At 42.6% G+C, this 15,254-nt stretch overlaps 1 protein-coding gene across 3 annotated transcripts in view; it reads right to left on the bottom strand.

Moving 5' to 3' along the window:
* LOC139753857 (metalloendopeptidase OMA1, mitochondrial-like) overlaps window positions 1–15,254 on the bottom strand; it is a 103,070-nt gene that overhangs the window by 3,697 nt on the left and 84,119 nt on the right. For all 3 annotated transcript variants that reach the window (XM_071670798.1, XM_071670799.1, XM_071670800.1), the window contains exon 8: window positions 4,453–4,641. In XM_071670798.1, the coding sequence (XP_071526899.1) occupies window positions 4,453–4,641 (189 nt within the window). The remainder of the gene's footprint in view (window positions 1–4,452; window positions 4,642–15,254) is intronic.

Here is a 15,254-nt window from a genome sequence, read left to right on the forward strand (position 1 = left end):
ACTAAATGTTTCTGGGTGTAAATGTCAAGCATAGCATGGTAGGTTTCAAAGAAAGGCTAAGGACACTTATGAAACAAATGTATGTGAATGAAGTGAAAACAAATATATTTATTTATTCATTATACTTTGTCGCCGTCTCCTGTGTTAGCGATGTAGCACAAGGAAACAGACAAAAGAATGGCCTAACCCACCCACATACACATGTATATACATACATGTCCACACACAGCAAATATAAATACCTATACATCTCAACATATACATATATATACACACAGACATATACATATATACACATATACATAATTCATACTGTCTGCCCTTATTCATTCCCGTCGCCACCCCGCCACACATGAAATGACAACCCCCTCCCCCTCCATGTGCACGAGGTAGCGCTAGGAAAAGACAACAAAGGCCACATTCATTCACACTGTCTCCAGCTGTCATGTATAATGCACCAAAACCACAGCTCCCTTTCCACACATCCAGGCCCCACAAAACTTTCCATGGTTTACCCCAGACACTTCACATGCCCTGATTCAATCCATTGACAGCACGTCGACCCCGGTATACCATATCGTTCCAATTCACTCTATTCCTTGCACGCCTTTCACCCTCCTGCATGTTCAGGCCCCAATCACTCAAAATCTTCTTCACTCCATCTTTCCACCTTCAATTTGGTCTCCCACTTCTCGTTCCCTCCACCTCTGACACATATACCCTCTTTATCAATCTTTCCTCGCTCATTCTCTCCATGGGACCAAACCATTTCAAAACACCCTCTTCTGCTCTCTCAGCCACACTCTTTTAATTACCACACATCTCTCTCACCTTTCCATTACTTACTCGATCAAACCACCTCACACCACATATTGTCCTCAAACATCTCATTTCCAGCACATCCACCCTCCTCCACACAACTCTATCTATAGCCCACGCCTCGCAACCATATAACATTGTTGGAACCACTTTTCCTTCAAACATCCCATTTTTGCTTTCCAAGATAACATTTCTCGACTTCCACACATTTTTCAATGCTCCCAGAACTTTTGCCCCCTCCCCCACCCTATGATTCACTTCCACTTCCATGGTTCCATCCGCTGCCAAATCCACTCCCAGATATCTAAAACACTTCACTTCCTCCAGTTTTTTTCCATTCAAACTTACCTCCCAATTGACTTGCCTCTCAACCCTACTGTACCTAATAACCTTGCTCTTATTCACATTTACTCTCAGCTTTCTTCTTTCACACACTTTACCAAACTCAGTCACCAGCTTCTGCAGTTTCTCACCTGAATCAGCCACCAGCGCTGTATCATCCCCGAACAACAACTGACTCACTACCCAAGCTTTCTCATCCATAACAGACTACATACTTGCCTCTCTTTCCAAAACTCTTACATCCTCCTCCCTAACAATTAACCTCCCTAAACAAATTAAACAACCATGGAGACTTCATGCACCCTTGCCACAAACCAACAATCACTGAGAACCAATCACTTCCTCTCTTCCAACACGTACACATGCCTTACATCCTCGATAAAAACTTTTCACTGCTTCTAACAACTTACCTCCCACACCATATATTCTTAATACCTTCCACAGAGCATCTCTATCGACTCATCATATGCTTTCTCCAGATCCATAAATGCTACATACAAATCCACTTGCTTTTCTAAGTATTTCTCACATACATTTTTCAAAGCAAACACCTGATCCACACATCCTCTCCCACTTCTGAAACCACACTGCTCTTCCCCAATCTGATGCTCTGTACATGCCTTCACCCTCTCAATACCCTCCCATATAATTTCCCAGGAATACTCAACAAACTTATACCTCTGTAATTTGAGCACTCACTCTTATCCTCTCTGCCTTTGTACAATGGCACTATGCAAGCATTCCGCCAGCCCTCGGGCACCTCACTATGAGTCATACATACATTAAATAACCTTACCAACCAGTCAACAATACAGTCACCCCCTTTTTTAATAAAGTCCACTGCAATACCATCCAAAGCCGCTGCCTTGCCGGCTTTCATCTTCCGCAAAGTTTTTACTACCTCTTCTCTGTTTACTAAATCATTTTCCCTAACCCTCTCACTTTGCACACCACCTCGACCAAAACACCCTATATCTGCCACTCTATCATCAAACACATTCAACAAATAAAACAAATATGTAAAGACCATAACTGTCTGGATAATTGCACACGGATGTGAGACGATTGATGTGTGAAAAAGACTGCTTGAAGTGCTCTGGTAAATTCGGAAAACTGTTCTCTGTTTCACTGGAGTGGCTGATGAATAATTTAGTAATGAGTGAGTACATAAATTCAGATTGCTGGAGATGTTGCGAGAGTATATGAAGACCAAGCAAACTGCTGGCACGTTGAGAACTGTCATTAAACATCTGCAGGTTAGAGAAGGTTGCTGGAAACCTTAAGCTACTTGAATTCTGAAGGTGAAACATGGCTTTGGGAAGATAAGCTAACACAAGGTGAGGTGAATTTATTTTCAGGAAAGGATTTGGGACTGGGAATCAGTATCCTAAAGGATGGCAAAAGTATGAAATACATGCTTGAACAAGACACAGCTTATCAAAATTAGCATGTTAAGGTGTGATGGCTGTATAAAGAGTATTATTTTGGGAAAAATGTATGATATATAAGGTGCTCAGAGCCAAAATGATGAATCAAGCAATAACCTGCTGTCAAGAGAAAAGCTCCAAAATGTCTGCCGCATGCTTCTCTACCCAGTTAGATGGTAAGAGAATAAACATTTGTCACTGAGTTAGGATGAGAATCGTATCAAAAAGATAATGTCTTTTGATCTTATGGCCATGCTCATGGAGTGATGCTGCACCAGAATGACAAATAAGTGAATCACCTGCGCTAGGTGAATACATCCCTTCAGGGTTAAGATGCAGTGCCATGACTTTATTGATGATGCAGTTCCCCCAAACCACATCAGGCATGTGGAGACTGATGTCAACTTTAAAGATTCCAAGAATTTGCGTATCAGCTGCCAGCAAAGAAGTCTGTATTGTTGCGAGTGCATGTAATCAGGCAGACCTCTACCAAATCAGACAGCAGAAGGGGCACTGCTGCACCTTCAGCTTCTGCACCTCAACTTAGCATGCATCACCTTCCCCTAATAGTATCTAGAACATGTTGAGCTCTCTACTTGAATGTGCAGGTATCTAGAACATGTTGAGCTCTCTACTGAAAAGTGCAGGGTTATCTTTGCTTTCAATAAATACATCCCTGTCACACATTGTAGTTACTTTGAGGAGATCCAGGAGTGCCAGGGTGACCCACCTGCCACTGCCAAGGAAGTAGACCCAGATGATGACTTAGTGGAGGCTAATGTCCATCCTCACTAACCACATTGTATCAACAGTTTGTAAGGGTTAGCAAGTAATCTCAGAATAATGACTGACATTAAAAAGAAAGATTTTTTTTTTATATATATCATATCCCACATCAGCATCAACAACAGATGATTGAGCCTTGGAGGAAAAAAAATCCTCACTTAGCCCCCTCCTCAGTTCCTTTTTTTGGATTCTTTTGGAAAGTAAAACAAGATGGGTGAATTTCCAGTCCTCACTCTCACCCATTTTAGTTGCCTTCTACGACACGCAAGCAATGTGTTGAGAGTATTATTTCTCCCCATCCCCAGGGAAAAAATGATCATTGATAATATTACTGATTTTATAACAGGTTATGTAGTATGGCATTGACTGAATTTTTGTATTTTTATATGCTAGACCTTACCAGTTAAGAAAAATATTATATACATAAAAAATAGACAAAAGCCCCTTCAAAATGAGAGCTAAAACATTAAAATCCTATGGTTGGTTACCAAGCTGCTATATTATGGAGAGGTAAACTTCATTATGCTCTAACTCAGAATAGTTTTTTGTTGATTTGTCACCGTTGCTCTTAGTACCTCATATGACTGTAGTAGGTGAATGTCAAAAAAGGAAAGACAAAGAAAAGGGAAACAATTAAGAAACCTTTAATAAGAAAGATACAGATAGAGGACTGGTGTATGTAGCTTATGCAAGAATCACAGACATTATCTTTTGGAATGCTCATGACTGGCCATGCCAAGTATCCTGCCTATATCACAATCCCATCTCAGTGGGAAATAACAAGTATTCTTCTTTCATATGTGTTTGCCATTTCTTGTGTGAGCGAGGTAATGTCAAGAACAAATGACCGAGTCTTGAAGGAAAAAACTTGCTTGGCTTCTTCCTTTTGTTCATTCTTTTGGAAAGTAAAACAGGACGGGAGAATTTCTATCATCCCGCTCCTATCCCTCTTAGTTGCCTTATACGACACACAGAGGATATGTGGGCAGTATTCTTTTTCCATTTTCCCAGGGATAATGACAGTCATAATCTTATATAAATATACACCTAAACAGGGACAAGTGTCATCATGACTTACCTGACAGGAATCTCTAAGTGTAAGAGCTTCAGACATCAGTGAATTTAGCATATCTTGTCTTTCATTATGTGAAGGATGTGTTGACAGCCAAGCAGGTTCTTCGCCTCTCTTGCCTTGTTCTTGACGGAGCTGATCCATCACTGACATTTTACCCCAGAAAGCACTGGATTCTCGTACATCATAACAAGCCTGAAGATAAATTTTTGATAAATGATGGCTCTATACACCTAAATTTTGAGTAAGTGAGATGATCGGCGGACATTTTTAGATTACATGATAATTGATAAGCATGTAAAAGAGACACTTTTGGATGTAATTGGGCCAAGAGGGGCAGCTGGTGGGATGTCTGATCACCATCTTGGGGAGGCGAGGGTGAAGATTTGTAGAGGTTTTTGAAAAAGAGGAGAGAATGTAGGGGAGAAGTGTTGTGAGAGTAAGTGAGCTTGGAAAAGATACTTGTGTGAAGAAATACCTACAGCTATTGAGTATAGAATGGCAAAAGGTGAAAGCAAATGAAGTGAGGGCAGTGGGTGAGGAATGAGAGGTATTTAAGGGAGCAGTGATGGCATGTGTAAGAGAAGCATGTGGCATGTGAAAGGTTGGAGGTGGGTAGATTAGAAAGGGTAGCAAGTAGTGGGGTCAGAAAGTAAAGTTGCTAGTGAGAAGAGACATTTGGGTGGTACTTGCAGGGAAGGAGTGCAGATGATTGGGGAGATGTATAAGAGAAAGTGCCAGGAATCAAGAGGAAGGTGCACAAGTTCAAAAGGGCAAATGAGAGTTGGGGTGAGAAAGTATCATTGAAATTTAGGGAGAATAAAAAGATATTTTGGAAGGAGGTAAATAATGTGCAAAAGACAAAAGAACAAATGGGAACATCAGTGAAGGGGACAAAAGGGGAAGCGATAATAGGTAGTGTTGGAGTGAGAAGATGGAGAGAGCATTTTGAAGGACTGTTAAATGTTTGGTGATAGAGTGGCAGATACAGGGTGTTTTGGTTGGGATGGTATGAGAAGTGAGAGAGTCATGGAGAGTAGTTTGGTAAAGATAGAAGAGGTGGTGAAAGCCTTGTGCAAAGTGAAATGCAGCAAGGTGGCAGGAGTGGATGGTATTGCAGTTGAATTGATTAAGGAAGGGGTTGACTGTGATGTTAATTGGTTGGTAAAGATATTCTGTATATGTATCGATCATGGTGAAGTGCCTGAGGATTGGCAGAATGCATGTATAGTGCTATAAGGTATAAATCTGTTGAGTATACCTGATAAATTGTATGCAAGGGTATTGATTGAGAGGGTAAAGGTATGTGCAGAGCATCAGCTTGGGGAGGAGTAGTGTGGTTTCCGAAGTGGTATAGGATATGTGGATCAGGTGTTTGTTTTGAAGAATGTGGCATTTATGGATCTGGAGAAAGCATATGACTGGTATGATACAGATGCTTTTTGAAAGAATATATGGTGTGGGAGGTAAGCTGCTAGAAGCAGAGAGGTTTTTATTAAGGGTGTAAGACATGTGTGCGAGTGGGAACAGAGGATAGTGACTGGTTCCCAGCGAAGGTCGCTCTGTGGCAGGGGGGGTTTGTGATATCACATGGCTGTTTAATTTGTTTATGGATGGGATGATGAGGGAGGTAAATGCAGGAGTCTTGGAGAGAGGAGTGAGTATGCAGTCTGTTAGGGATGAGAGGGCCCAGGAGGTGAATCAGTTGTTGTTTGTCGATGATATAGCACTTGTTGCTGATTCAAGTGAGAACCTGCAGAGTTTTGGAAAAGTGTCTGAAAGGAGAAAGGTGAGAGTAAATATGAATAAAAGCATTATTATTAGGTTCAGCAGGGTTAAGGGACAAGTTAGTTGGGATGTAAGATTGAATGGAGAAAAATTGGAGGAAGTAAAGTGGTTTAGATATCTGGGAGTAAACATCACAGCGAATGGAAGCGGAAGTGGCCTAAACATGCAGGAAGGTGAAAGGTGTGCATGGAATAGAGTAAATTGGAACGATGTGGTATACTGGAGTCAATGTGCTGTCAGTGGACTGAACCAGGGTTTGTGAAATGTCTGGGGTAAACGATGGAAAGGTCTCTGGAGCCTAGATTTAGATAGAGGGCTGTGGTTTTGGTGCATTACATGTGACAGATTATGTGTGGATGGGCATGGATGTGACCTTTCTTTGTCTGTTTCCTCGCACTGCCTCACTGATGTAGGGGGAAAGTGGTGCTGTTTCCTGTGGGGTGGGGTGGCACCGGGAATGGATGAAGGCGAGCAAGTATGAATATGCATGTGTGTATATATATATATATATATATATATATATATATATATATATATATATATATAAGTGAGAGGGTTAGGGAAAATGATTTGGTAAACAGAGAAGAGGTAGTAAAAACTTTGAGGAAGATGAAAGCCGGCAAGGCAGCAGGTTTGGATGGTATTGCAGTGGAATCTATTAAAAAAGGGGGTGACTGTATTGTTGACTGGTTGGTAAGGTTATTTAATGTATGTATGACTCATGGTGAGGTGCCTGAGGATTGGCAGAATGCGTGCATAGTGCCATTGTACAAAGGCAAAGGGGATAAGAGTGAGTGCTCAAATTACAGAGGTATAAGTTTGTTGAGTATTCCTGGTAAATTATATGGGAGGGTATTGATTGAGAGGGTGAAGGCATGTACAGAGCATCAGATTGGGGAAGAGCAGTGTGGTTTCAGAAGTGGTAGAGGATGTAAGGATCAGGTGTTTGCTTTGAAGAATGTATGTGAGAAATACTTAGAAAAGCAAATGGATTTGTATGTAGCATTTATGGATCTAGAGAAGGCATATGATAGAGTTGATAGAGATACTCTGTGGAAGGTATGAAGAATATATGGTGTGGGAGACAAGTTGTTAGAAGCAGTGAAAAGTTTTTATCGAGGATGTAAGGCATGTGTACGTGTATGAAGAGAGGAAAGTGATTGGTTCTCAGTGAATGTAGGTTTGTGGCAGGGGTGTGTGATGTCTCCATGCTTGTTTAATTTCTGTATGGATGGGGTTGTTAGGTAGGTGAATGCAAGAGTTTTGGAAAGAGGGGCAAGTATGCAGTCTGTTGTGGATGAGAGAGCTTGGGAAGTGAGTCAGTTGTTGTTCACTGATGATACAGCGCTGGTGGCTGATTCATGTGAGAAACTGCAGAAGCTGGTGACTGAGTTTGGTAAAGTGTGTGAAAGAAGAAAGTTAAGAGTAAATGTGAATAAGAGCAAGGTTATTAGGTACAGTAGGGTTGAGGGTCAAGTCAATTGGGAGGTAAGTTTGAATGGAGAAAAACTGGAGGAAGTAAAGTGTTTTAGATATCTGGGAGTGGATCTGGCAGCGGATGGAACCATGGAAGCGGAAGTGAATCATAGGGTGGGGGAGGGGGTGAAAATCCTGGGAGACTTGAAGAATGTGTGGAAGTCGAGAACATTATCTCGGAAAGCAAAAATGGGTATGTTTGAAGGAATAGTGGTTCCAACAATGTTGTATGGTTGCGAGGCATGGGCTATGGATAGAGTTGTGCGCAGGAGGGTGGATGTGCTGGAAATGAGATGTTTGAGGACAATGTGTGGTGTGAGGTGGTTTGATCGAGTAAGTAATGTGAGGGTAAGAGAGATGTGTGGAAATAAAAAGAGTGTGGTTGAGAGAGCAGAAGAGGGTGTTTTGAAATGGTTTGGTCACATGGAGAGCATGAGTGAGGAAAGATTGACCAAGAGGATATATGTGTCGGAGGTGGAGCGACCGAGAAGTGGGAGACCAAATTGGAGGTGGAAAGATGGAGTGAAAAAGATTTTGAGTGATTGAGGCCTGAACATGCAGGAAGGTGAAAGGCGTGCAAGGAATAGAGTGAATTGGATTGATGTGGTATACCGGGGTTGACGTGCTGTCAGTGGATTGAATCAGGGCATGTGAAGCGTCTGGGGTAAACCATGGAAAGTTGTGTGGGGCCTGGATGTGGAAAGGGAGCTGTGGTTTCGGGCATTATTGCATGACAGCTAGAGACTGAGTGTGAACGAATGGGGCCTTTGTTGTCTTTTCCTAGCGCTACCTCGCACACATGAGGGGGAGGGGGATGGTATTCCATGTGTGGCGAGGTGGCGATGGGAATGAATAAAGGCAGACAGTGTGAATTGTGTGCATGGGTATATATGTATGTGTCTGTGTGTGTATATATATGTGTACATTGAGATGTATAGGTATGTATATTTGCGTGTGTAGACGTGTATGTATATACATGTGTATGGGGGTGGGTTGGGCCATTTCCTTCGTCTGTTTCCTTGCGCTACCTCGCAAACGCGGGAGACAGCGACAAAGCAAAATAATAAAAAAATATATATATATATATATATATATATATATATATATATATATATATATATATATATATATATATATAGATATATAGAGATGCTCTGTGGAAGGTATTAAGAATATATGGTGTGGGAGGCAAGTTGTTAGAAGCAGTGAAAAGTTTTTATCGAGGATGTAAGGCATGTGTACGTGTAGGAAGAGAGGAAAGTGATTGGTTCTCAGTGAATGTAGGTTTGCGGCAGGGGTGTGTGATGTCTCCATGGTTGTTTAATTTGTTTATGGATGGGGTTGTTAGGGAGGTAAATGCAAGAGTCCTGGAAAGAGGGGCAAGTATGAAGTCTGTTGGGGATGAGAGAGCTTGGGAAGTGAGTCAGTTGTTGTTCGCTGATGATACAGCGCTGGTGGCTGATTCATGTGAGAAACTGCAGAAGCTGGTGACTGAGTTTGGTAAAGTGTGTGGAAGAAGAAAGTTAAGAGTAAATGTGAATAAGAGCAAGGTTATTAGGTACAGTAGGGTTGAGGGTCAAGTCAATTGGGAGGTGAGTTTGAATGGAGAAAAACTGGAGGAAGTGAAGTGTTTTAGATATCTGGGAGTGGATCTGTCAGCGGATGGAACCATGGAAGCGGAAGTGGATCATAGGGTGGGGGAGGGGGCGAAAATTTTGGGAGCCTTGAAAAATGTGTGTAAGTCGAGAACATTATCTCGGAAAGCAAAAATGGGTATGTTTGAAGGAATAGTGGTTCCAACAATGCTGTATGGTTGCGAGGCGTGGGCTATGGATAGAGTTGTGCGCAGGAGGATGGATGTGCTGGAAATGAGATGTTTGAGGACAATGTGTGGTGTGAGGTGGTTTGATCGAGTAAGTTACGTAAGGGTAAGAGAGATGTGTGGAAATAAAAAGAGCGTGGTTGAGAGAGCAGAAGAGGGTGTTTTGAAATGGTTTGGGCACATGGAGAGAATGAGTGAGGAAAGATTGACCAAGAGGATATATGTGTCGGAGGTGGAGGGAACGAGGAGAAGAGGGAGACCAAATTGGAGGTGGAAAGATGGAGTGAAAAAGATTTTGTGTGATCGGGGCCTGAACATGCAGGAGGGTGAAAGGAGGGCAAGGAATAGAGTGAATTGGAGCGATGTGGTATACAGGGGTTGACGTGCTGTCAGTGGATTGAATCAAGGCATGTGAAGCGTCTGGGGTAAACCATGGAAAGCTGTGTAGGTATGTATATTTGCGTGTGTGGATGTGTGTATGTACATGTGTATGGGGGGGGGGGGTTGGGCCATTTCTTTCGTCTGTTTCCTTGCGCTACCTCGCAAACGCGGGAGACAGCGACAAAGTATAAAAAAAAAAAAAAAAAAAAAATATATATATATATATATATATATATATATATATATATATATTTTATTTATTTTGCTTTGTCGCTGTCTCCCGTGTTTGCGAGGTAGCGCAAGGAAACAGACGAAAGAAATGGCACAACCCACCCCCATACACAATGTACACACACACACGCCCACACACGCAAATATATCTCCTATACATCTCAATGTATACATATATATACACACACAGACACATACATATATACCCATGCACACAATTCACACTGCCTGCCCCTATTCATTCCCATCACCACCTCGCCACACATGGAATACCATCCCTCTCCCCCCTCATGTGTGCGAGGTAGCACTAGGAAAAGACAACAAAGGCCTAATTCGTTCACACTCAGTCTCCAGCTGTCACGCAATAATGCCCGAAACCACAGCTCCCTTTCCACATCCAGGCCCCACACAACTTTCCATGGTTTACCCCAGACGCTTCACATGCCCTGATTCAATCCACTGACAGCACATCAACCCCGGTATACCACATCGATCCAATTCACTCTATTCCTTGCCCGCCTTTCACCCTCCTGCATGTTCAGGCCCCGATCACACAAAATCTTTTTCACTCCATCTTTCCACCTCCAATTTGGTCTCCCACTTCTCCTCGTTCCCTCCACCTCCGACACATATATCCTCTTGGTCAATCTTTCCTCACTCATTCTCTCCATGTGCCCGAACCATTTCAAAACACCCTCTTCTGCTCTCTCAACCACGCTCTTTTTATTTCCACACATCTCTCTTACCCTTACATTACTTACTCAATCAAACCACCTCACACCACACATTGTCCTCAAACATCTCATTTCCAGCACATCCACCCTCCTGGGCACAACTCTATCCATAGCCCACGCCTCGCAACCATACAACATTGTTGGAACCACTATTCCTTCAAACATACCCATTTTTGCTTTCCGAGATAATGTTCTCGACTTCTACACATTCTTCAAGGCTCCCAGGATTTTCGCCCCCTCTCCCACCCTATGATTCATTTCCGCTTCCATGGTTCCATCCGCTGCCAGATCCACTCCCAGATATCTAAAACACTTCACTTCCTCCAGTTTTTCTCCATTCAAACTTACCTCCCAATTGACTTGACCCTCAACCCTTCTGTACCTAATAACCTTGCTCTTATTCACATTTACTCTTAACTTTCTTCTTTCACACACTTTACCAAACTCAGTCACCAGCTTCTGCAGTTTCTCACATGAATCAGCCACCAGCGCTGTATCATCAGCGAACAACAACTGACTCACTTCCCAAGCTCTCTGATCCACAACAGACTTCATTCTTGCCCCTCTTTCCAAAACTCTTGCATTCACCTCCCTATCAATCCCATCCATAAACAAATTAAACAACCATGGAGACATCACACACCCCTGCCGCAAACCTTCATTCACTGAGAACCAATCACTTTCCTCTCTTCCTACACGTACACATGCCTTACATCCTCGATAAAAACTTTTCACTGCTTCTAACAACTTGCCTCCCACACCATATATTCTTAATACCTTCCACAGAGCATCTCTATCAACTCTATCATATGCCTTCTCCAGATCCATAAATGTATGTATTATGTACATGTGTATATATGTATATATCTGTATATATATATACATTGAGATGTATAGGTATGTATATTTGTGTGTGTGAACGTGCAGGTATATACATGTGTATGTGGGTGGGTTGGGCCATTCTTTCGTGTTTCCTTGCGGTATCTCGCTAATGTAGGAGACAGCAACAAAGCAAAATAAATAAATGATTAAAATAAATAAATAATAATATATATACACATACACACACACATGCATGTACATTACATGTACATATACATACACATACACACACACACACCCCGGTATACCACATCGCTCCAATTCACTCTATTCCTTGCCCTCCTTTCACCCTCCTGCATGTTCAGGCCCCGATCACACAAAATCTCTTTCACTCCATCTTTCCACCTCCAATTTGGTCTCCCTCTTCTCCTTGCTCCCTCCATCTGGAGAAGGCATATGATAAAGTTGATAGAGATGCTTTGTGGAAGGTATTAAGAATATATGGTGTGGGAGGCAAGTTGTTAGAAGCAGTGAAAAGTTTTTATCGAGGATGTAAGGCATGTGTACGTGTAGGAAGAGAGGAAAGTGATTGGTTCTCAGTGAATGAAGGTTTGCGGCAGGGGTGTGTGATGTCTCCATGGTTGTTTAATTTGTTTATGGATGGGATTGATAGGGAGGTGAATGCAAGAGTTTTGGAAAGAGGGGCAAGAATGAAGTCTGTTGTGGATCAGAGAGCTTGGGAAGTGAGTCAGTTGTTGTTCGCTGATGATACAGCGCTGGTGGCTGATTCATGTGAGAAACTGCAGAAGCTGGTGACTGAGTTTGGTAAAGTGTGTGGAAGAAGAAAGTTAAGAGTAAATGTGAATAGGAGCAAGGTTATTAGGTACAGTAGGGTTGAGGGTCAAGTCAATTGGGAGGTGAGTTTGAATGGAGAAAAACTGGAGGAAGTGAAGTGTTTTAGATATCTGGGAGTGGATCTGTCAGCGGATGGAACCATGGAAGCGGAAGTGGATCATAGGGTGGGGGAGGGGGCGAAAATTTTGGGAGCCTTGAAAAATGTGTGGAAGTCGAGAACATTATCTCGGAAAGCAAAAATGGGTATGTTTGAAGGAATAGTGGTTCCAACAATGCTGTATGGTTGCGAGGTGTGGGCTATGGATAGAGTTGTGCGCAGGAGGATGGATGTGCTGGAAATGAGATGTTTGAGGACAATGTGTGGTGTGAGGTGGTTTGATCGAGTAAGTAACGTAAGGGTAAGAGAGATGTGTGGAAATAAAAAGAGCGTGGTTGAGAGAGCAGAAGAGGGTGTTTTGAAATGGTTTGGGCACATGGAGAGAATGAGTGAGGAAAGATTGACCAAGAGGATATACGTGTCGGAGGTGGAGGGAACGAGGAGAAGAGGGAGACCAAATTGGAGGTGGAAAGATGGAGTGAAAAAGATTTTGTGTGATCGGGGCCTGAACATGCAGGAGGGTGAAAGGAGGGCAAGGAATAAAGTGAATTGGAGCGATGTGGTATACAGGGGTTGACGTGCTGTCAGTGGATTGAATCAAGGCATGTGAAGCGTCTGGGGTAAACCACGGAAAGCTGTGTAGGTATGTATATTTGCGTGTGTGGACGTGTGTATGTACATGTGTATGGGGGGGGGGGGGTTGGGCCATTTCTTTCGTCTGTTTCCTTGCGCCACCTCGCAAATGCGGGAGACAGTGACAAAGTATAAAAAAAAAAAAAAAAAAAAAAAAAAAAACATAATACATACTGTCTGCCCTTATTCATTCCCATCACCACCCCGTCACACATGAAACACCAACCCCCTCCCCCCTCATGTGCGTGAGGTAGTGCTAGGAAAAGACAAGAAAGGCCACATTCGTTCACACAGTCTCTAGCTGTCATGTAATAATGCACCGAAACCACAGCTCCCTTTCCACATCCAGGCCCTACAGAACTTTCCATGGTTTACCCCAGACACCTCACATGCCCTGGTTCAATCCATTGACAGCACATCAACCCCGGTATACCACATCGTTCCAATTCACTCTATTCCTTGCACGCCTTTCACCCTCCTGCATGTTCAGGCCCCGATCACTCAAAATCTTTTTCACTCCATCTTTCCACCTCCAATTTGGTCTCCCACTTCTCCTCGTTCCCTCCACCTCTGACACATATATCCTCTTGGTCAATCTTTCCTTATTCATTCTCTCCATGTGACCAAAGCATTTCAACACACCCTCTTCTGCTCTCTCAACCACACTCTTTTTATTACCACACGTCTCTCTTACCTATTATTACTTACTCGATCAAACCACCTCACACCACATATTGTCCTCAAACATCTCATTTCCAGCACATCCACCCTCCTCCAGATAACTCTATTCATAGCCCACACCTCACAACCATATAACATTGTTGGAACCACTATTCCTTCAAACATACCCATTTTTGCTTTCCAAGATAATGTTCTTGACTTCCACACATTCTTCAACGCTCCCAGAACTTTCAACCCCTCCCGCATGCTATGATTCACTTCCGCTTCCATGGTTCCATCCGCTGCCAAATCCACTCCCAGATATCTAAAACACTTCGCTTCCTCCAGTTTTTCTCCATTCAAACTTACCTCCCAATTGACTTGTCCCTCAACCTTACTGTACCTAATAACCTTGCTCTTATTCAAATTTACCCTCAGCTTTCTTCTTTCACATACTTTACCAAACTCAGTCACCAGCTTCTGCAGTTTCTCACACGAATCAGCTACCAGCGCTGTATCATCAGCGAACAAGAACTGACTCACTTCCCAAGCTCTCTCATCCACAACAGACTGCATACTTGCCCCTCTTTCCAAAACTCTTGCATTCACCTCCCTAACAACCACATCCATAAACAAATTAAACAACCATGGAGACATCACACATCCCTGCCGCAAACCAACATTCACTGAGAACCAATCACTTTCCTCTCTTCCTACACGTACACATGCCTTACATCCTCGATAAAAACTTTTCACTGCTTCTAACTTGCCTCCCACACCATATATTCTTAATACCTTTTACACAGCATCTCTATCAACTCTATCATATGCCTTCTCTAGATCCATAAATGCTACATACAAATCCATTTGCTTTTCTAAGTATTTCTCACATACATTCTTCAAAGCAAACACCTGATCCACACATCCTCTACCACTTCTGAAACCACACTGCTCTTTCCCAATCTGATGCTCTGTACACGCCTTCACCCTCTCAATCAATACCTTCCCATATAATTTCCCAGGAATACTCAACAAACTTATACCTCTGTAATTTGAGCACACACTTTTATCCCCTTTGCCTTTGTACAATGGCACTATGCAAGCATTTCGCCAATCCTCAGGCACCTCACCATGAATCATGCATACATTATATAACCTTACCAACCAGTCAACAATACAGTCACCCCCTTTCTTAATAAATTCCAGTGCAAAACCATCCAAACCCACTGCCTTGCCGGATTTCATCTTCCGCAATGCTTTTACTACCTCTTCTCTGTTTACTAAATAATTTTCCCTAACCCTCTCACTT

The sequence above is a fragment of the Panulirus ornatus genome, chromosome 15 (assembly GCF_036320965.1).
Source record: "Panulirus ornatus isolate Po-2019 chromosome 15, ASM3632096v1, whole genome shotgun sequence".
Classification (NCBI taxonomy): Eukaryota; Metazoa; Arthropoda; class Malacostraca; order Decapoda; family Palinuridae; genus Panulirus; species Panulirus ornatus.